The 23,799-nt window shown below is 43.9% G+C and overlaps 2 protein-coding genes across 2 annotated transcripts; both read left to right on the top strand.

Moving 5' to 3' along the window:
* The first annotated feature begins 620 nt into the window (after positions 1-620).
* LOC116219098 lies at positions 621-4,599 on the top strand. The gene has a single exon (XM_031562042.2). The coding sequence runs from the start codon at positions 694-696 to the stop codon at positions 4,597-4,599; it is 3,906 nt and encodes a 1,301-aa protein (XP_031417902.1). The 5' UTR covers positions 621-693.
* Positions 4,600-17,637: 13,038 nt separating this feature from the next.
* Positions 17,638-23,408, top strand: LOC122128763 (GTPase IMAP family member 7-like). The gene is made up of 4 exons (XM_042703515.1): positions 17,638-17,653; positions 17,932-18,615; positions 20,870-21,741; positions 23,370-23,408. Exons 1-4 carry the CDS (start codon positions 17,638-17,640, stop codon positions 23,406-23,408), a joined length of 1,611 nt encoding a protein of 536 aa, XP_042559449.1.
* The last annotated feature ends 391 nt before the right edge of the window (positions 23,409-23,799 follow it).

Genomic DNA, 23,799 nt, shown 5'->3' with positions numbered 1-23,799 from the left:
GTTATGTTTAGAAATTTCCTGACAAGTCAGAAATTGCAAGAGCAGCGACATGAGCATGAACTTGCTCGGCAGGAACAAAGATGGAAAAGCCTGCATCATCAGTTTGTGCTTTTTCAAGGGGAGGTGACTCGGGACCGACAGGAGAGAGCCACGGCAGGAAGAGGTTTGTCGGCATCGGCTCCAGTCTCTACGGTAACCAGTCCCTCGTCAAGACAAGCAGGCCAGGACCAGGTGACGGGCCTGAGGATTCCCCAGGACCAGACAACCGTGCAGAGGGCACAACTTGCAGCAGGGGGTGCGACAGCAGCACACACAGCTCCGGCGCCAGGACAGGCAACAGCCACCCATGGATTAGCTCCGGTAAGGGGGACCGCAGCAGCAGCGACCAACACCGCACCATTGGGCCTAGGAGGGTCTCAAGGGATGCCAGCAACTGCCAGTACACCAGGGAGGAGCGTGGGAGGTGGAATAACTGTTCCAGTGACGCATTGGGGAGCAGGTATGCATACGTCTGGTTCTTTTCAGCGTGACATGGGGAGCCCTGTGGAAGAGGGTTACCCCCAACTTCTTTTTGTTTCTGGCTGGAGGGGTCCAAGAATGCAAAAATATGTGTAAGGGGAAGACATTGAACATTTTTTGATTGGCTTTGAGCGAATAGCCAGTGCAAGTGGTTGCCCTAGAGCAGAGTGGGCAATGCACTTAGTCCCGTTGCTTACGGGTAAGGCTAAGGCAGCTTATATAGCCATGGACTTTGAAGAGACAATGGACTATGATAAAGTCAAGATAGCAATCTTAGACAAATTTGAGATTAACCCAGAGACATACAGGCAGCGCTTTCGCTCATGGGATGTGCGGCCAGATGAAACACCCAAGGAACTGTATGTTAGGCTCAAGGAGCTTTATGAGAAATGGGTGTGCCCAAGAGCTCATTCCAAAGAAGAGATTGGTGAGTTGCTTATCCTTGAGCAGTTTCTCCAAATGGTGAATAGTGAAGTGCGTCTGTGGATTAGGAAGCACAACCCCAGAACTGCCAAAGAAGCGGTCAGTCTGGCAGATGCCTTCATGTTAGCGCAAAGAGGCTCAAGACCATACAAGTTGGGGCCAAGCCGGCCATACAATGCACCAACGCCAGGCCCAAGCCGTCCATACAATGCACCAACATCAGGCAGGACAGAGGCTGGACAGACGGGGCGTGAGCAGAAGTGGCGTGAGCAGAAGTGGGAGCGGCCCATACAGACCAACCGTGAAGAGTGGGTTTGTTATCACTGTGGTCAGGCAGGCCACATCAAGCCCAATTGCCCTCTTCGAAAGCCTAAGGATGGCCAGGTATGTTGCAGGCCAAACGATGGCATCACTGATTGTCTTGAGGAACAGTGGGAGTCCGTGGTGGAAGTGACCATTAAGGAGGAGCAGCTTAAAGCTCTGGTTGACACGGGTAGCAGCCAAACCCTAGTGGGGGCTAAGTGGGTCCCAGAAGATGCAATCCATATAGAACACACTGTTAAGATACGCTGTGTACATGGAGATGTTATGACTTATCCTACTGCTGACATTTACATGCAAATTGGAGAGCAGGAGTATCTGGTGTCGGTGGGGGTGGTCGAGCACTTACCATATCCAGTGGTGTTGGGAAGAGACCTCCCAGGGCTGTTGGAGCTGGTGGAGCCGGTGAAGTCCTGTAATGTGGCTGTGACGAGGTCCAAAGCCAAGGAGATGGAGAAAGATGGGTTATGGGATGCATTGCCATTTTTTGAACCTCCATTTAAGGTGCCGAAGACCAGGAGTCAGCGGAGACAGGACCGGTTCAGAGGGACGAAGGTCCATGAGACGCTCCCAGCGCCTGACCCAGGTGAGCATAACTCCTTTACCTTGCCACCTAACGTCAGAGAGCTGCAGAATTCAGATGAGACACTTAATAACTGCTTTAAAGACTTATGTGCAGACTCGGAGGGAAATGGAGAATCAGCCAAGTTCAGACTGAAGCAAGGGATCTTGTATCGCCATGCAGATGGAGGAGAGCAGCTGGTTGTACCTAAATCACTCCGGGCCACCGTGTTAGGGCTGGGACACTCTGTGCCGTGGTCAGGTCACCTGGGGCAAAACAAGACGTGGGAGAGGGTTGCCAGAAGATTTTATTGGCCCAATATGTACACAGACCTCATTGAGTTTTGCAAGACCTGTCCACAGTGCCAACTGGTAGCGCCAGGCCGCAAAGGTAACAGAGTGCCACTAATACCTATGCCTATTATTGAAGTTCCTTTTAGTAGGATTGCTATGGATATCGTGGGTCCCCTGGAGCGCAGCCGGAGAGGCAACCGCTACATCCTGGTTATTATGGATTATGCCACAAAGTACCCAGAGGCATTCCCCCTCCGACACATCAAAGCCAGACAGGTAGCCAATGCATTGCTGCAACTGGTCACCAGGGTGGGGATTCCACAGGAGGTACTGACAGACCAGGGCACCAACTTTACATCCAAGTTGCTCAAGCAGGTTTATCAGTACCTGGGCATCAAAGCAATCAAAACCACCCCCTATCATCCTCAAACTGATGGGCTGGTGGAAAGATTTAATCAAACCTTAAAGAATATGTTGCGCAAGTTTGTGGCAGATTCAGGTGCTGACTGGGACGAATGGCTGCCATACCTCCTTTTTGCCTATCGAGAAGTCCCACAGGCTTCAACAGGCTTCTCCCCATTTGAGCTCTTGTATGGGAGGCAGGTGAGAGGTCCACTGGACATCCTCAAGGAGGCGTGGGAAGGCCAGCAACCCCAGCAAGGTATGAACATCCTTTCATATGTACTGAAAATGCGCAATAAAATGGAGTCTCTTGCAGAACAGGTTCAAGAGAATATGAGGACGGCCCAGGCAGTGCAGAAGCGCTGGTATGACCAGACGGCGAGGGAACGCACATTCAAGCCTGGACAACAAGTGTTGCTGTTGCTACCAACCGCTGAGAGCAGTCTCCTGGCGAAGTGGCAAGGACCCTTCACAGTGGAGCGGAAGGTAGGCACGGTAACGTATGAAATTCTTATGCCAGGAAGAAGGAAGGGGAAGCAAATCTTCCATGTCAACATGCTGAAGGAGTGGCGTCCTAGGGAGGCAGCAGTGGCGCATCATCTCTTGGCCAGGAGAGTGGACGAGGAAGAGGAGCAGGACGAGCAGTTTTTCCCGGTGGAGCAAGGACATGAGGTGAGGTCAGATCTGTCCCATCTCTCCCCAGGGTGCCAACAGGAGCTGGAGGCGTGTATCCCAGAGGGGCTTTTCACGGAGACTCCAGGGCGGACGCCGCTGGTGGAGCACCACATCAGGCTCAAGGCACCAGGACCGGTGAGGTTGCCAGGATACCGCATCCCTGCTCAGCTCCTCCCGAAAATCAGGCAAGAGGTGGAGACCATGTTGGAGATGGGCATCATTGAGCCCTCCCACAGTGAATGGTCATGCCCAATTGTGCTAGTTCCTAAGAAGGATGGAACCATGAGATTTTGCATGGATTTTAGAAAGTTGAATTCGATATCTGCTTTTGACCCGTATCCTATGCCTAGGGTCGATGAGCTGATTGATCGGTTGGGTTGTGCAAAGTACCTGACTACCCTGGACCTCAGCAAGGGATATTGGCAGGTACCCCTGGCTGCGGACACCAAAGAACTGACGGCGTTCAGAACTCCCTTTGGTTTCTATCAGTACACCATGATGCCTTTTGGCCTGCAGGGGGCGCCAGCCACATTTCAGCGCCTTATGGATAAGGTGCTGGAGGGGGCTCGGGAGTACGCGTCAGCGTACCTTGACGATGTGGTGGTCTTCAGTCACACCTGGGAGGACCATCTGACCCATGTCCAGGAGGTGCTGAGGAGGATCCAGGCCGCAGGACTGACAGTGAACCCCAAAAAGTGTGCCCTGGCTCAAGCAGAGGTGAAATACCTGGGGTATGTCATCGGTGGAGGCACCGTGAAGCCTCAGCTCAGCAAGGTCAGTGCCATTCTGGAAACCCCCAGACCAACCACGAAGAAGCAAGTGCGCTCTTTTCTGGGTGTTGTGGGCTGGTATAGAAGGTTTGTTGAGAACTTTTCCAATAGGGCAGCCCCTTTGATTGAATTGACCCGTAAGTCCAGTCCAAATCAGGTGGTGTGGTCTGAAGACTGTGACAAAGCTTTTAATGATTTGAGAAGTTGTTTGTGCAGTGACCCTATTTTACAGAACCCTGACTTCAGCCAGCCGTTCACCGTGCAGACGGACGCGTCTGGAGTGGGCCTTGGTGCTGTGCTGCTGCAGGGGGAGGTAGGAGAACAAAAGCCGGTGGTGTACCTCAGCCGGAAGCTCTTCCCGAGGGAACTCCGGTATTCCACCGTGGAGAAGGAGTGCTTGGCGTTAAAGTGGGCCGTGGACTCGCTGAAGTACTACTTGATGGGGAAGGACTTCATCCTGGAGACGGACCACCGTGCTTTGAAATGGCTACACCGGATGAAGGATACCAACTCCAGGGTCACCCGGTGGTACCTAGCACTGCAGCCCTTCAACTTCGAAGTCCGGTACAGGGCTGGACCTGAGAACACAACGGCGGATTACCTTTCTCGGGTTTTCGAGGACGAAAATCCTTGAGGAGGGGTAATGTGACGGAGCGAAATATGCACCGTCACTATAAATAGCACACGGAAAGACGGAAGATTTGTTACGGTTAATTAATAAGTGTGCAGCGAACGTTAGAGGGAGTGCTTGGTGGACTATGAGCCTGTGAGAATGAGCACGCATGGGACAAAAAGGAAAGTGCAATTAAATCGCGGAGCTCACCTGCAGTCTAACCGGCAACTAACTGAAGCAGAGCGCATATGGAAACATCTTCCTTATTCACGCAGAAGCGGGAAATAATGGACGGTTCCACTTGAGACGGGGGTTTTCGTCCGTATGGAAAAAGGACATTGTAACTGGCTGTCAGAAGCCAAAGTAATATGTTTGTGCATATGATGATGCTCAATGTAAAGTATTGTATGCATGATACATGGTTAAGAGTAAAAAGATATGTCTGTTTAGATAATTGATTAAAGTATAATGGTTAACTCCTGGGAGGAGGGGTTAGGGTGAATATAACCTGCATCCAGGTAATGGCAGGCAGTCTAGCTTTGTCCTCTGAGGTGAGAGGATGACTGTCCTAATCAATTAAGCTATTTATTGCAAGTCAGTAGAACTACTATTTTTATTTGTTTGTGTTGGGAAAGTTAGTTCTGTTAAATGTAAAGTGCGTCTTGTCTGTTCACCTGCCGGCAGCATGAATAAATCTGCACCTTTTTGGCTTACTTGAACGCTTTCTACTGGTTACTGCCTCTGCCGCTCAACACTCTACTTCACACACACACACAAACAAATACACACACATACATACTAATGCACACACACACACAAACAAATACACACACATACTTACTAATGCACACACACACACAAACAAATACACACACACACAAACTAATGCACACACACACACACACCATCAAATGAGCAAACGGGCCATAAAACAGGCCAGGCCCTCCCGTTGCCCCGCCAACCGTTCCCGCGACAGCTCCTAACACTCCGTTTGCTGCTCCGGTGACCGACACCAACACCCATGACCGGATTACCTAACCCTACCGAGCCCACGCACCCTCCGAACGCCCCTCCAAACGTGCCTCCTCACAGCCCTGCACCTTCAACGTCCCTGTATGTGAAATAGCGTGTCTATGCATGTAGACGCATATTAGGCTACTATATTTATAATGCGCCATTCAAACAGGGAAATAATGCACAACGTTTTTGTTGGCAAACCTCATTTTAAGACTGGTCTACAAGCCTGTGGGCGCTCAGAAGGACGCAAGCGCATTTGGTATTTAAACAATGTGGGCGCTGGATGAGAAAATCACAACTGCGTCGGTCTGAAACTTACAAAGACACTTGCGTCGCGCTTGGCCTCTTTGCACCAGGTGCAAGATAGGGCCCAAAAGATGAAAATATGCAATGCAGCCCAGGCCAAACACGTTTTTCACCCATATTATCTTGATCTGACATCTGCTGTCATGTTCTTCAATGCTAACACGTGTCTCCACCCTCTCTTTCTATGAAGAGGAGCGGTTTGCGGGAAACAATTGTGATGTTATGATAACATAACAGTATTTCTATTTTTGTCAGCCAAACGAACAAGTGCATTAGTGTGACAGAGACCAAAGGTGACCTGACAGGCTCACCCTCCCATGTAAAAGGGCTATAAGGACTATTAACAAAATAGAGGGCTAAGGACTATACTGCACCCAAGATTTGTTGTTAACTGTTACACTATAGTCCTACATTTTCACCTCTGTGTGTGTGTGTGTGTGTGTGTGTGTGTGTGTGTGTGTGTGTGTGTGTGTGTGTGTGTGTGTGTGTGCTCCGTTGGTCCTAATCCCATGATTCTGCTGCTGTTAGAATCTCACTCTACCAATTTAGCCAAAGATACAAGTGCATTAGTGTGACAGTGACCAAAGCTGACTTGACAGGCTCACTCTCCCATGTGGAACAACAGTGTGTTGATCCACAGCTGGTGACAATAATAATAAATATAATCACCAAACAGAAAGGAACCCTTGCCAGCAAGATAACTCACCATTGAAAGGCTGTGGGAGATAGCTTACAAGGGATAGTCCGCACAGGAATACAGAACAACACAGCACAAGGCTGCTGTATTGGTTCAGGTGGATGAAAAATATGGAAGCATTCTTACTTGCTATATTTTTAGCAGAGAGGTGCACTGTAGTAGTGGGGTCCTTCATATCCCCTTTTATAAAATGCTGAAACCTGCCTTACTTTACAAAAGAGAGATAAATAGAAAGATAGATATCCAGGAATCCCAGGCTCTGGCAGAGGACTGGACTCAACTTACTCTCTATCCATGCTCCTGGAACACAGGCACTCTTAACCACTGTGAGGCCTAATGGTCTTGATCTCTCAACCATTTCTTCGACCCTTGTGTGGTTATATATAGAGAGCTGGAGACCAGAACTGCTGGACAAGATGGAGGCTACATGGAGAAGAGTAGAGCTCAGGCACCCAAGAACCGTAATAAAAATGTCCTTCGCCACAGGTCCAACTTTGCAATATATGTGTACCAGAAGAGGAAACAGAGGAACAGCCAGTTGCTCGGAGATTGGACATTAACCTTTCTGAGTGGTACGTTTTGTAATTTAGTGTTTCCAGTAACAATCTGCCCCACATAAATTAGCTCTTATACCCTCACTTCAGCCTAGCCACAACAACGACTATTAGGATTGTCATAACTTGATTTAGCATTGTAACAAGAACATTGTAATTATTTTGTAGTTCTGTCAACAATGATTTGACGAAGCTAAATTGGACAGGAAGTTTTCATTAGGAACTCTGAACAGCAAGGGCAGCTCCTATAAATGTGTTGTTTGTTACGAATTCCGAGTGCTGCTTTCAAATTCCGTGACCTCAGTAGGCTTAAATATCTTGGTGTACAGTAATACTGCACTTCTACAGTAATACTCTTTCATATTGTAATATACACATATATATATATATATATATAGTACCATTCAAAAGTTTGGACACACCTTCTCATTTTTGGAGAAGTTTTTTCTTTACTTTTATTATTTTCTACATGGTAGATACTACTTTTTTTGTTTAGTACATCATTCCATATGTGTTCCTTCGTAGTTTAAATTTCTTCAGTATTAATCTACAATGTAGAAAATGATATGATGTTGTCACTGTTCTTAAGATCTTTTAGTCTTGGGGCTGTATATATTACACATAACTACTTGTGGAAGGAAACCTTTTCTGTTTCCCAAAGGGTGTGTATCCTCTGTTTCAAATGTCTAATCACCCTAACTTAAAGGTTATATTCCTTCACATGTACTGTACTTTTACATGCCTTTGTTTTATTCCAGTCAGATACCTTGTGTAAGGTATTGATGTGTGAAATTATGTTTACCTCCTCTATGCCTGCATCTGTATACTGCAGTTAGTTAGTGCTCAGCCACCCAAGCCCATGTCCTTCACCACAGCTCCAACCTGCAATATATGTGTAAAGTCTTTTTGCTGATTTCTTATTTTAGTTATACATAGGAAAGGATGTTTCAGCTCTTGCGCTATTGGTTGGGGACTTCCCACAGTGGCCAGGCCTCTCACTGTCACAATTACTCATGGCCAACAATATAACAACTGCCCAACAACAGATGATGAGCTCTGTTCTGATTGGCTGATTTACTGTGAGGCACTGTGATTGCTCACACAGACAGTAACCATTCGAAATAAATCACCAAAACCTGAAAGAGTTGAACAATTGACAGTTTTGAGATGTTATGTGTTGTGTTTTGAGAACTGCATGTTATTATGGTGTCTTGAAAATGTCTCAAGGTAGTGTCCTTTGTCCTGGCACCAGGTTGATGCTATTTGAGCTCATCAGCTGATCAGATATACCCCTCCCTGAAGCAAAGTTGTCTGTTGGCCCAGGAGCAGTCTGTAGGCGTGATACATTTACATTAGAAGTGATAATGCGTTCTCTTCTTGGTCTTAGTTAAGAGTCTGGCAGCAGAGTTCTGTATGAGTTCCAGTTTCTTTATATACTTTTTTGGGAGACTAGTAAAAAGTGCATTGCAGTAGTCTAACCTACTAGTGATGAAGGCATGGATTAGTTCCAGATCTGGCCCGCCAAGCGATTTCATCCGGCCCACCGGCTCCTCAGAATTTTTCAAAAAGTTCCATTGATTTGAATGGGCCACCCCAACGTTTACAGTTGCCATTGGCAATGGGTTTTGTGCACATCTTTCATATCATTTCCACAAGTAGTCCAGTCCTTTAAACTTTAATGGAAACGTATTTGAAGTCAGCAAGTAATGAGTTGCTACGCAACACCTGAAACTTAAAAGTTCTATTTGCGTGAAGAACTATTTTTTCCTAGCGGAAGTCGCAAAATGGCAGCAAAATCATTAAAAATAGGTATTTTGGATGAATGTCATCTATCGTTTTGACAAGTAACCGAATAATAAGTGGGATAATGCATAGTCCGGCGGTCATTATCGGAAAATAAATCTAGCTGTATGTCAAAGGCAAAAGTTTCAGTCCGTATTCTGTGGCTTTGGATGAGAGTACTGACATAAATGATAATGCTCAGCTCGCGATTATTTTCCAAGGTGTTAACAACCAGTTTGAAGTGAGAGAGGAATTACTTTGTGTAAAACAATGCAAGGCAATACCACAGTTAAGGATGTATTTGAGCAACTGTCTGACGCAATTGAGCATGCTGGTCAGTCATGGAAGTCGTTCCGAGGAATAACAACAGACGGTGCACCATCAATGATCAGCATGTCAGTAAACTATTTATTTTAGATCACTATAGATGGAAAGATGCTGTATTTTGACAGACAAATTAAATTATACACTTGAAATATATTTATTATACATACATTTATTTTATAAAATACATTTTTTTAGATTTTTGCTGTAACTTTATTCAGTTTTCTGCTTTGTTTTGTTTGTTTATAGCCTTGTTACCAACTATACAAAAATGGTGCAGTACAGCATTTGCTTTGAAATGTGCATGTATGAAGGAAAAATATAGAAGACATTATCCCACTATTACTGCTGTTTATGTAAGTCATGCGCTATCAATGAGACAAAGTGATCCAAATATGCAACTATGACAAAAAATCTTCATCCAAAGAAAAATCTTGCATTGCCAAGGAATTGAAACTCAGGTCAGCTACTTGTTATTCAACGACACTAACCATTGTACCAATGATCACACATGGTACATTTGCCACACTCAAAAGTGGTATCTACAGTATTCAAGTATTCAATTCAAGTATTCAAGTATTTATTTGTCAGATGCACAGAAAAACAGAGTCAGGCCGGGCACTGAAATTCTTAGGACAAGACAATGCACAACAAACTACTAAACTAAACTAAAATATACAAAATAAATATAAAATACAATCTGCTGAACATATAATACACATATAGTAACCTATATTAACCTAATATACCTATAATAACCTAAAGACAAATCAAATGTGCCTGGTGTCAGGTAGTGCAATATTACTAATAGTGCAAACAGTAGAAAACTGTAACATGTAAAGTGTAAAGTGGCGAGACTGTATCACTGTCCATTTAAAAGCTTGATGGCCCTTGAAAAGAAACTGCTCTCCAATCTACGGGTGCGAGATTGAATACTTCGGTAGCGCCTACCAGAAGGCAAAGGGTAAAAAAGCCTTAAGGATGGATGGCAGAGGTGTAAAGTAACGAATTACATTTACTCACGTTACTGTAATTGAGTAGTTTTTTTGTGTACTTTGTAATTTTTAAGTAGTTTTTGAAATCGGTAATTTTACTTTTACTTAAGTAGATTTTGACTGAAGTATTGTACTTCGCTACATTGGAAATTACATCCGTTACTGAGTAAAAAAAACATAGTTCAAGAAAGGAAACCGAAAGCCGGGAATCGCGCATGACAATTATCACTGCAGTGTTGGATGCTGCAGTGCATAGAGGTTATATAGCCGCCGGTGTCGAGTCACGAGAGATAGAGATGGAGGAAGATGATAGTGCGGACGACCAACAAGCGGAGACACCGAACTTTCCGCAAGTTCAAATTAAAGAAGATGAAGAAAACCCGTGGCCACATCTCAGCAAGCAGTTTGCCTTCCAACCTAAAAGAGGCAACAGCTATATAATGCTGTGTAAGCTGTGCCTGCCCCGCCAGACAGAACTTTCTGCTTATAAAAATTGATCTTCAAATCTGCGCAAGCATGTGTTGGTAAGTACAGTATTTGTCCCTTTCCATTAGTAGTTCAGACAGCGTTTTTGTTGTTTAGTTAGCTTTGCTACAATAAGCAAAATATGCGTGTCATGGCACTTGTAGCCTGATTTTGGCTAGCACTTGCAACCGCCCTGAGTATGCTAACGTCGACTAGCTAGCCAGGCTAGCTATACACTTGTGTACACCCCTTGTGTCCATCCTTCTGTTAACAGCCGTCATCCAATAGACTAATAATAATTCCATTCCTGTCTTCCATTCGTTTCAGGTCATAGCATTATTATGTTCAGTCTCTCATATTGTGTTAAATACTGCAGATCAGTCATCAGCAATAAGATACACCACATAAACTGATATTAGGCTAATCATTTGGCTGCCTCCCATGCCCTGAAACAGGAGCGATGTGAATGCGCACACCATCGTTGTCAGACAGTTGGACAAGTCAATGTCAATGTGTGTCATTATCTCGAATTTATCACAATGTTTAGTCAGATATTGATAACAATAAGTGGTGGCTTTGCAACGTGCACGTCTTTCATGTTCATGCTCAGGGGTCTCTGTTAGCAAGAATTTAGGATTATGAATTGTGATGCATGTAGAAATAGAAAATAATGTTATCATTCTGTATATATACTGTAGGTCTGTCATCTCAAGTAGCTATTTATAGCTTTTTCTGTGTTAAGATGCACTCTTGATGGCAGCTCAATACTTAATTGTCAGAAATGTTGTTTGTCATTCTACAGGTTTGTCATTCTACAGGTCTAGTCTATGTCAGACAACATCTTGACCGGATGGTAGAGGCTGAAGCAAGTTGGACAACATTCATCAGATGAAGATGATTTATTTTCCTCAATGAAGTCCAGAAGGTACAGGGGAGTTAGAAGGGAACCTAGCCTGTGTCTCAGTCGATATGGTTCTGCTGAACTCCTTTCAGAATATCAAAAAACTGTCCCTGAAACTCAATACTGGCCTACCTACCTCGGCCGCCTGCGAGTGACTCTTCGGCTGTGCTGGATTGCTGTTCACTGCAAAGCGAGCCTGGATGAACTCTACACACCTTGAAAATCAGCTGCTGCCCAAACTCAACAAGAAGTTGGTAGACTAATGCTTTAAAGGTGGACACAAGTAAAGTAACCAAAGTTTAAATATACAGTGGCGCAGCGGCATTTTAACTTTTTTATTTTAGCTGTCATGTGGTTCATGTCTTGACATGTCCTCCCAAAAGTTCTTAAATGTTGTGTTGACAGTTTAATGTTTGATATGTTTAATGTCATTGCACTTATATTTCTAAAGATTTCCTTTAATTAAAAATAACTAGTTTTTGTATTGGATTTATGACCCCTTGTCCTTTTTTGCACTATATAGGAGCGGCCCCGATCAAGTTGTTGAAAGTAACTAAGTAACTTTTACTTAAAGTACATTTGAAATGAACTACTTTTTACTTTTACTTGAGTAGATTTTTAGATGGGTAATTTTACTTGTACTTAAGTAAATTTCACCAAAGTAATTGTACTTTTACTTGAGTACAACATTTCAGTACTTTTTACACCTCTGATGGATGGTAGCAGTCTTTAAGGATCCTGCCAGCTTTTCTGATGCATCGTGTGTGGAAGATGACCTGCAGGGCTGGTAGCTCCCTGCCTTTGATGAACTCTGCAGACCTGACCACACTGCGTAGGACCTTACGGTCCTTGGCTGTGCAGCTCCCGTACCACACTGTGATGCAACCAGTCAGGATGCTCTCTATAGTACACCTGTAAAAGTTAGTGAAGATGACTGATTCCATACCAAACTGCTTCAGTCTCTTCAGGAAGAAGAGGCGTTTCTGGGCCGCATTCACCACCTTGTCCGTGTGACAGACCAGGTGAGATCACTGCTGATGTTCACCCCGAGGAACCTGAAGCAAGTAACCTTTTCCACTATGGATCTGTTGATGTATAGGGGTGCATGCTCTTCTTCCTGCCGTCTCCTATAATCCACAATAATCTCTTTAGTTTTGCTGATGTTAAGAGAGAGGTTATTAACCTGACACCATGTTGTCAGGGTATCAACCTCCTCTCTGTAGGCTGACTCGTCATTGTCAGTGATGAGGCCCACAATGGTTGTGTCATCAGCAAACTTCATGATGAGATTTGAACTGTGCGTAGCCGCACAGTCATGCGTGAACAAGGAGAACAGGAGGGGGCTGAGCACACAGCCCTGGGGGGAGCCTGTGTTGGTGATCACTGTGGATGAGGTGCGGTCACCGATTCTCACCACCTGTGGCCTCCCCGTCAGGAGGTCAAAGATCCACCTGCATAGGGAGGTGCTTAGTCCCAGGTCTACTAGCTTGGAGACGAGTCTGGAGGGGATGATGGTATTGAATGCCGAACTATAGTCAATGAACAGCATTCTCACATATGTATTCCCTTTGTCCATGTGGGAGAGGGCGGTGTGCATAGTCAGGGCGAAGGCATCGTCAGTAGACCTATTGGACTGGTATGCAAACTGCATAGGGTCCAGGGTGGGAGACAGCGAGGAGCAGATGAAGGATTTAACTAGCCGCTCGAAGCACTTCATTATGACAGAGGTCAGTGCTACTGGGCGATAGTCATTCATGCAAACGGCCTTGGCATTCTTGGGCACAGGGACGATGGTGGTCCTTTTGAAGCAGGTGGGGAGTACAGACATGCTGAGGGAGAGGTTAAAGATGTCGCTGAAGACCCCTGCTAGCTGGTCAGCGCAACCCTGAGGGCCCTACCTCATATGCCATCTGGGCCAGGTGCCTTGCGAGGGTTGATCTTTTTGAAGCAGTGCCTCACCTCAGCTACAGTTAATGTAGGCACACCACTGGCTAGGCCTTCAGGTAACTCCACTGCAGGGGGGTCACTTTCCCTCTCAAAGCGAGCATAAAAGGCATTCAGCTCATCTGAATGTAGGACAGAGGACTGGGTCTCACTGTAACTCCTCCCGTTATAGTCAGTGATGGCTCTTAGTCCACTCCACATGCGCCTGGGGTCAGAGCCATGGTAACTTGACTCCACCTTAGTTCTGTAAGCCCTCTTTGCTTCTTTGATGGCCTTCAAAATGTCGTATCTGGCCTTCCTGTACTGATCAGGATCCCCGGAGTAAAAGGCCGCAGACCGGGCTCTCAGGTTGGCCCGGACCGCAGCGTCAACCCAGAGCTTCTGATTGGGGAAAGACCAGACAGCCTTCTTGGGAACGACATCATTGATGAAGTGTTGGATGTAGCTGGAAACAGTATCCGTATATTCATTTATGTCCCCATCTGCTGCCTCCCGAAATATCAGCCAGTCAGTGGTGTCAAAACAGTCCTGGAGAGTAGCCACACTCTCGTCACTCCATTGATGGACCGTCCTCGCAAAAGGTCTGACCTGTTTCAGCTTTTGCCTATATGCGGGGAGGAGAAGAATGGAGCTTTTCCAAAAGCAGGGCGGTGGAGGGGTTTGTAACTGTCCCGGTGTAACAGGCCAAATTAACCCCCGTCCAGAATAAACCCGGGTATACTTTGGCCCAGGCCCAAGTATACCCCGGGGATAAACTGTCCTAGGCCAAACTATACCCTCGGGTGTAAAATAGCCTAGCCCAGACTATACCCCTCCAGGTAGGGCCAGTCCTTCCTATAGGCAGCTGCCTAGAATGCCACCTAGAGGTGGGCGCCAAAAACTGCGTCTAGCAAAAACTGCGCCCCTTTTTTTTTTTGCCTGGCAGAGTTTTTTGCGCCCCTTATATTTCTCCAATCAATTATTTGACATTAAAAATATATTTAACATAAAGGGAAAATTTGCCAAAAATCTGAAGAGGTAGGGGTGTTGTCAGAACATGCTAGTTAGAAGTTGGGGGGCTCCTCCTCCCACTCCGTCGGTAGTCCACCAAGAGCTCCTTGGTCTCTCCGACGCTGAACTGGAGGCGATCAGTGACACACCGCCCCCAAAACTCTCCATCAGAGCTCTGCACTCTGCCTCGCTGTCGTCCCCGATGCAGCCGACGATGGAGAACGATGGAGTTCCCTGGGGGCCTTACATATTTCTAAACATGCCAGATATCTTTACACCCTTCATGTTTGGCAATTATTGGCAGCAGCTCAGATAATACAAATATGTTTAAATTTGTCTTCAAGGAGGGTTGTTATCCACATATGAGTGTTTAGTAGTAGATAAACTAAATATACAACAAAAAAATCTATTCAATGTGAAAGGAAGATGATGACGTAAAAAATTATGCAAGATGACTTGGGCCAATATCTTTAGTAAGTAAGTAAGTAAGACTTTATTTATATAGCACATTTCGTACAAGAGTTGCAGGTCCAAGTGCTTTACATAAAATCAATAAAAGCAAGCAGCAAGAGCAATACATGAAGTAAAAAATAAATAAAAAATCGTATAAGAATCTGGTGTTCCGATAGGCTTCTTGGATTACTAAAATCATTATAAAAGGAATAAAAGTAATAAAAGTCATATCTTAACTGCGTCAATTACCGGCACGCGTCAATTATCGGACACACTCGGCGTTGTCATGTTTACATTCACTCTCGTGATCAACTTCGGGCGACTATGGCAAGAAACGTAAGCTCCCACAAAAATAGGGCCTTTAGGCTTTACTAGTGAAAAAAAATAACTCTGTAGATCTAATTTAAGCTTGTGAAATAGTGTCGTACTTTTGCGTGCACATTATAGAGTGGAACACCTAGTGGCGCGACGAATATTTTATTTGGTCTTAAAGTTGTACTGTGAGATTTGTTCTCTCCAAGATGAAGTTTAACTGTCATTTCAAACTGTCATTTCAAATGCTAACTGAGCTAGCATGATGTAATGTAAGTACGGATGCTCACAGAGACCAAATCCGATTACTCTGGTCGTTTAGACCTATGTCAATATGAAAGGCACTCGTTGAGAAATTGGGCGGGAGAACAACGCGATTTTGACTAGGAAGGTTGCGTTCCGTAGTTGCGTTTACAGTTTAACTAAAACAAAGTTGAATTAGATACAAATGTTGTATTTCCACGAAGGATAGTACAATTACAATATCGTTATAATAAACGTAATATACACAATGAGAAAAACACTACATAATCATGCCATGTTTGTTGTGTGCGTGTTTAAGTGAATAGACTGCACCTACAACTGAATCAGATCAAAGAAAGCCCACAAAATACCCAAATCAAACAAAAATAACACTAGTTAGATTAACGTTTGCTTGTCAAAACATATTGTGACAAAGTCATTTGTACAGAGATTAGACCGGTATATGTAAAAGCAGGAGGAAAGCATATTATTATCTCAAAAACCAACGTGGTAAGTGGAACAAAGTGGGAGTGTCCGATAATTGACGCAGGCGAAAACGTACTCATGTAACGTGTCACCGTAAACATTAATAGAAATATTTAGAAATACGTTTTCTTGCCGTGTTAAACGAGTCGTACAAGTTAAAAAGGACAAATATCTCTCTCGAAAACCGTTAGTTTGGGTAAGCTTATACATAACGTTAATCTATAAATAGATTTAGCATATTGCTTTTTTAATAAACTGTCCGATAACTGACGCATCTACGCTAAAAACCTTCTGCCTGGTCTCTAGCTTAGTCGGAACCATAGTGCTGCTTCATAGATTCAACCTTACCCTGTTAAATATTTTTCCTAGCTATGTTTGCGCCCAGACTGGAGAGGGGTACGTCCTCAGCATTTACCACCTTCAAAAGAGGAGGCTACTAAGTGGCACTTATGTCAGGCTAGACTTAACAAGGATGGAGTTTATTCAACAAAAGACAGATAAAAGACAAACTGTAAACTTAACAGACTGGAGTAACACGGTTAACTGAACAGACTTGAGTAAACTCAACTAAACTAATGAACAAAATACACAACGCTGAGAAGATCTAGGAGAAGCAGAAACAGTCCATGGTAGTAATTAAACTTAGGAAAACTAGAAATAACTAAACCGTGGCTTACAAAGGAGCAGGAACAAACCCAGGGAGCGTATAGTCTGTAGCTGGACAAAGGAACAGGGACAAACACGGAGTTCAATCCATAGAAGACCAGACCAGACAAGAAGTGAAGGGAGTGAGGAGACTAAAAAGTGTGGTGAAGGGAGTGACAAGTGTTCATGACTAGACAATTTGGGGACTGGGAAGGTGACTGAGGAAGGTGAGTTGAATCAGGAGGGGGCGTGACAGGAGCAGGTTTTAGCGCTGGCTTGACATGAAGGGCCTCATTTACTAACATTAAGTGTAGCGTAATCAGCGCCTTTAACAAACCGCATACAGCGCACAATATGTTTCCGCATTTTAATAATAAGCGCCTTACTCCGCCCTCTGGTGATATTAGCGCACTGCTAAAATAGGGAAGAAAGGGCCTGCGTGTTCCTGCCACCATGGATGATGAGTTAGAATTAGAATTAGAGCTTTTGGTTCACGATGTTACAGCAAACTTAGACCCCGTCCACAGTAGGTTGTCAGGGGTAACAGAGGTTTTCAGATACGCTGACGTTGCAATGCGCCAACGTGCCTGAACAAACTCCATTTTAAGACAAACAAGCACCAGGGCGCACAGATGCTGGACGAGAAAATGACAACTGCGGTGGTCTGAAACTAGCAACGACACTTGCGTCACCCTTCACTGTCAAGTGGTTCTGAATGTGTGTGTGTACAGTATGTAGCCAGTGATTTTGAAGCACCTTACAGAACAGGTTGAACCCAGTCCATGGTTCTCTCTTGTTAATGGGACCCATGGTGTTGGTGTTGTTTGCACTTTTCTCAACCAGCTGATCCACAGCGTCTTGCATTGTGTTTACAGTTTGTTTGTATTTGGGTTTCAGATTCCTGGCAGTAATTGTAGACCACACTGCAGAGGCTCCTGACAGAAGATGGCTCTCTCTAAGGGTAAGTTTCAGCCCATTTTTACACAACACAAAAATGACAAATCGTAATATTTGGTCATTTATTTTTACTGTTACCAAGGAGATTTTCACTGATATTGGAAAGTTTAAAGGATCATATTCAAGAACTATTCCTTTAAGTTGACTTATTGCGATGTACTCATGAGTTCTAAGATCATACAATATTTGGTCACACTTTATCTTACTATTTACATTGAAGCCAAGATGTCTTGATTTAATGTATTGTGATTTACCAGCAACACGCCTGTTCTTGCCTTGTAGGGTCTGGAAGAGCATCAGGTGCACCCAATCTCAGGCTGGTACTGCTGGGTCAGCCTGGATCAGGGAAAACAACAACAGCGAACGCCATTCTGGGCAGATACGCTTTTGAAGAGCAGGAGACCACTAGAGGCTCTGTGCAGACGTCAGACGTCGGAGAGAGGAGCGTCTCTTTGATTGACACCCCGAGGTGTCTGATGGTTTCCTCTTCAAGCGATGACGGACCAAGTGGAGATGAACTGGAGAGGTGTCTGAGCATGGCTGCTCCAGGACCTCACGCCTTCCTGCTGGTGGTCCCTCTCGGGAAGCCTCTCTCAGAGGGGGACGTGAGAGCCATGGAGTGGATCAAACAGAGGCTGGGCGAGGAGGCTCTACGGATGACTGTCGTTTTGTTTACTGGGAAAGAGAAGTTCACGAGACGAGAGTGGGACGGCTTCCTGTCACAACAGGAAGTGCAGGGCCTGATCAGAAGCTGTGGGGGAGGCTACCACACTGTGAACAGCAAGGCAGAGATGGAGCCGTGTCATCTGATGAAGCTGCTGGAGAAGATAGACGCTGTGGTGGAGAGGAGTGGAGGGGAACTATACGCTACTGACAAGTTCCTGGAGGCTCGGAGGAAGGTCAAAGTGGAAGAGGAGGAAGTGAGAAGGCAGAGACAGGAGCAGGAGAGGAACCAGAAGGAAAGAGGTGCGGCAGTAGTGGGGTCTTTCACAGCCCCTTTTTTCAGATGTGAAACTTGCCTTAGATAGATAAATAGATAGATCGCCTCTGAAAGAGGAGTGTGAGTGATTTGAGGGAGGAGAGGAGGAGGATGACCCAGCAGGTGGAGAGAGGGAGTCTGCAGGATGGCTGGTAGAGAACGGTAGAGAGGTGCGGCAGGAGCAGGGTCCTCAATAGCCCCCGTCCCAACACGTGGGGTGGCCGCATTGGTCCCTCACAGGCTAAGAATTAGCTGATGGATTCTGCAGGTGTGGAATTTTGCTCTTTGAGTGACTGGTTTCAGACACTTTCTGACATGTAAAGATTGAAGTAAAAAAAAAAAAGAAAAATACATAAAAAAATTGAAGATGCTTTATATAATGCATACAAACATTTAGGTATTCCTACTACAATTGGTCATTCGAAATTTGGAGAGAAAAATCAGATTGCATGAAAACCCAACTTCACACGTCATTGTAATTGTTGAAGATTCAGTGAAAAACTGCAGGAGACCTTTGGTGGGGAAGGTGGGGACCTTTAGGTGCCTTGACATGAAATGACCCAATAGTGTGCTATTGATAAATACCTCCTTTAATCTGAGAAGAAAATTAATCATTCTAATTGGAAAACATGAATTCTGGCTTTTCAAAAAAAGTTTGAATGTAATTCACAATTCCTCATGAAGTCATGAACAGTGTCATATAACAAGTTACTACATTTACTTTACTAATATTATATCAGGTTGCCATGAGTAATCTGTTTGTGCCCCCATGAGTGTGTGTGTGCGCGTGTGAACATGCATGTGTTACAGTTGTTAGGGCATTTAGTGCAATCCTTGACATTCCGGTGACCTGGTAAAGGCACTTCATCTGTTAGTCAAGAGGAGAGAATAACTTGTGTTTTGCCAGGCCATAACTTCATTCTATACATTTTTGTTTCTGCAAAATCAAAACTTATATTAATTACTAATGCATAATTATCAAAAAAAAAAATTTACATCAGTGTGCATGCGTATCTAAGTAACATTAATTGTTGTGTGCTGATCTCTTAGGAACACGGAGAAAAAGCATGTCTTCACCTCCCCAAAGTGAGTACTTTTTTCTAAAATGGATGTTCATTTTGACATTAATGATATAACCTGCTGACTCACGGTGGGTATCAGACCAAATACCTTTTGTGGACATCATACTTTCAGTAATATGGCAAACCATTTTACCCTAGACAAAATTAATATTTGATGGCAAGGACTGATTATACTATAGCACTTTATACTTTTCATGCCACAAAAGTAAATATGTTGGCCTAAGACATCTATTATTACATTTACATTTACATTTAGTCGTTTAGCAGACGCTTTTGTCCAAAGTGACGTACAGGTGAGAGAACAGTCAAGCTACGAGCAATAGACATAGTGTAACAATAAATATTATTTAACATAAGAAATAGAAAAACAAGTGCAGGAATGTAACTGCTGTAAGTGCTAGTCAGCTTGTTCCACCAACATGGAACTACGAATGAGAATAGTCTAGATTGTCGTGCTTGCACAGACGGCAGTGCTAAACGACGCTCATTAGACGAGCACAGCATCCTGGGGGTAACATTTGCCTTTACAAGAGCATTTAAGTAGGTGGGAGCAGAACCAGCAATCATGCAATTATGTTGACAGAATTACTTTTGACTATGAAATTAGTTAATTTTGTCCACAAAGTAAGAAGTGCCTCAATCTGTTTTTATATTTTAGTGCATGACATGAATCATTTGTCTTGTTTTCTGTGCATGAGAGAATGTACTCTCTTCATAATTGTGTGGACACAATGCTGACATGTTTGTGTTTCTTGTGGACAAAATGCATTACAGTGCTACATGGTTACATGATAAATGAATGCCTGCCATGCTGCCCCATATCAAATACAGTGTTATATTCTATCATTGTCAGGCTTAGACACTTGGGATCAAGCATCATGTACACATGAAGAAGATGACAATACAATACAGTTTGGGATCTGCAAGTTCCAAACTAATTCTAGAACCAGACATGTTCCATTGCCTTTATCCTATTCCAAATGAAATTAGACTACACCACAAATAAAGTTTCTCATGACACCTCCATATGTTCTTAAGAACATTAAGCAGAGTAAATGTAGTTACCCCATAACCCAATACCCTCTTGTGTTGATTACGTATGTGGAGGAGGTCATGTGGATATAGATCCTGTCAAAGTTTTGACTGTTTCCTCCAACAGTGTTTCCTCTAAGGGTTGTGCTGCTGGGGAAAACTGGTTGTGGAAAGAGTGCCTCAGGAAACACCATTCTGGGGAGGGAAGATTTTGAAGAGGAGCTCTCATTTGAATCTGTGACTAGAACCTGCAGTAATCAACATAATGTAGTGGCTGGTAGCAAAGTAACAGTGATTGATACACCTGGATTGTTTGATACAGAATTGTCTTTTGAAAAGTTGAATGGTGAGCTGGAGAAGTGTGTTGAGATGTCTCTCCCTGGGCCTCATGCCTTCCTGCTGGTTATCAGATTAGATGTGAGGTTCACAGAGGAGGAGAGGAATGCTGTGAAGTGGATCCAGGAGAACTTTGGTGAGGGGGCGCTGAAGTACACTATAGTGCTCCTCACTCATGGGGATGTGCTGAAGGGGAAACCAGTGGGGGATTTTCTGTGCAAATCTCCTGCACTCTTATCTCTTACTGAAAAGGTTGGGGGTGGATATCTTGTCTTCAACAATAAGAGTAAAGACAGCACTCAGCAGGTCAGAGAGCTAAAGGAGAAAATTGAGGCCATGGTGGAGGAGAATGGGGGAGCAAATTACACCAATGAGATGTACAAGGAGGCGCAGAGAAAAATAAGAGAAAAGGAGGAGAGAAAGAAGGCTGAGGAAGAGAGGCAGAAGGCAGAGGAAGAGAGAAAGAAAAAACAAATGGGGCTGGACATAGAAAATGAGAGGAAAATGGGCAGAGAGGCAGAGTTGATGGCTGCAGAAGAAAAGTGGAAGAGACTAAAAGAAAAGGAGAATGCCGCGAATGAAAGGAGGAAGACCTTCAAAGCAGATAAGCAGAACGCGAAAAAATGGAGGCAGTATTTCGAAAAACTGGAGAAGGAATTCAAAGCAAAAAAAATATCCAAAATTATACTTGGTATTGGAATAGTATTAGGAGTGCCATTAGCAATAGCAGCAGGAATAGTGACAGGAGGAGCAGCATTACCAGCACTAGCAGCACTAGCAGCAGTAGCAGGAGGAATAGGAGTAGGAGCAGGAGTAAAAATGTTTTGGGAAATAAATACTGCTAAAGAAGCAGCAGCAGCAGCAGCAGCAGCAGGAAGTGATGAAAAAGAAGCAGCAAAAAAAGCAGCAGAAGCAAAAGAAGAAGCAGCAGCAGCAAACATAGAAGTAGCAGCAGCACAACAAGTAGTAGCAGCAGCAAAAGTAAAAGTGGCAACAGCAAAAGAAAAAGTAGCAGCAGCAGAAGAAGAAGTTGTAGCAGCAGAAGCAGCAGCAGGAGCAGCAGAGGAGGAGCAGCATTAGCAATATTTTTGTTTCTGCTGTACATATTGATTGTGTTAATGTACTGCTAAGAGGGCCCAGGAAGAAAAACTAAAAATAGTGCATGCAGAGAGAACAGAAGGACAAAGAGGAGGAAAAAGAGGAGGACAAATTGTTGGTGTGTCTGTGGGGGGCGCTGTAAGTCACTGATGGAGCAGGAGCAGGAGCAGGAGCAGGAGCAGGAGCAGGAGCAGGAGCAGGAGCAGGAGCAGCAGCAGGAGCAGCAGCAGGAGCATTAGCAGCTATAGAGATGAATATTTGATGAGAAAGAATCAGAGGATAATGCTAATTAACAAGATCATGATCAAAATTAGGGAGCAACTGAGTTTATTTTATAGTTTTAAATCTTTTAGTTATCTGTTAATGTTCTTTACCTTTTCTTTTTCTTTTCAACCTTTGATGCACTTTTTAAACAAATAAACCAAAAATAATCTAACCTAAACTGTAGATAGAAGAGCTGTTACTAGTTATTGAAAACGTTTAATGTACTCTTTAGCTTTTCTTATAATGCACTGAACCATTTTAATCTATTGTCTTGAGAAAATTATAATGTTTTGACACATAAATATAATTCAATTCAATTCAATGATTCTATGTTCATTGTATCTGCTTAATGTAATGTTGGACGTTAAAATAGTTATGAGTGCATGAATAAATGTGTTCATTAATCAAGTTGTTTGTACATATTCATTGTGTTCATTTATTATTATGTAAGGAAGAAGTTATCCACGGTCCAAATCAGTAATGTTTCAATATTCACACATTTGTCAAAATAATGAACATGTTCCCCTCTACACGGCCTTTATCCCAATAGAGTCTTTGAGTGCAAACATAGAACATGACACCAAAGGTTGCCAAACACTAAGTTATTGGATATGACCGTGGTGGACTCAGGCTGTCTTGTGAAAAAGTACTCCAGTCTGAAGGGCAGGGGAGAACAAATAAAAAGGGCTCCTACTGCACAACATGGGGCCCCACCCGGGCTCAGAAAGACATAATTCATCATGTATGAGCAAATAGCCCCCTGGACATTGTTTTAAATTCTGGCAGCTAAATGCACCATTTTAACACAGTTTGGGCCTAAAGACGGTCCATGGCACACAGGGCCCATCGTCTGTCTGTCTGACTCACATGAACATTAGTCCATCCGGTATACCACTCTGCTTTTCTAAATGAAAACGTTGTAATGCTAGGTCACACTGACACGGAACATGGACATTGGTTACCCATAGAAAATATTGATGAGGTTTTTAAAGACAGAAATTATATTTCATGTGAACACTACGTCTGCCTTTAAGGTTTAAAAGGGTCTCTAAATAGTGCTGCCTTGGTCGACTTTGAACTGGAAGATCTACCTTGTTGCCTTCATCCTTTTTGTTTTTGAAAAAGTTTCTAATATCCAGAGCCTTCAAGTCTTGCCTTAGTGAATTAACTAGCTAGCTACCACCAGATGCCAACAATGACAAGCCCTGTAACCAGTGTGTCCCTCCCTGTCTTTCTGTCTCTCTTGTGCAAAATAACCTACTATGAAGTAGATATGCTGCATAACGTCTACCGTTTATGACATATTGCTCTTATATGTAGATTCATTTAATAACCCATTAATATGCCTTTTTTAATTCA

The sequence above is a fragment of the Clupea harengus genome, chromosome 24 (assembly GCF_900700415.2).
Source record: "Clupea harengus chromosome 24, Ch_v2.0.2, whole genome shotgun sequence".
NCBI classification, from domain to species: Eukaryota; Metazoa; Chordata; class Actinopteri; order Clupeiformes; family Clupeidae; genus Clupea; species Clupea harengus.
The sequence above is the reverse complement of the archived record's forward strand: the minus strand, read 5'-3'. Positions and strand labels throughout refer to the sequence as shown.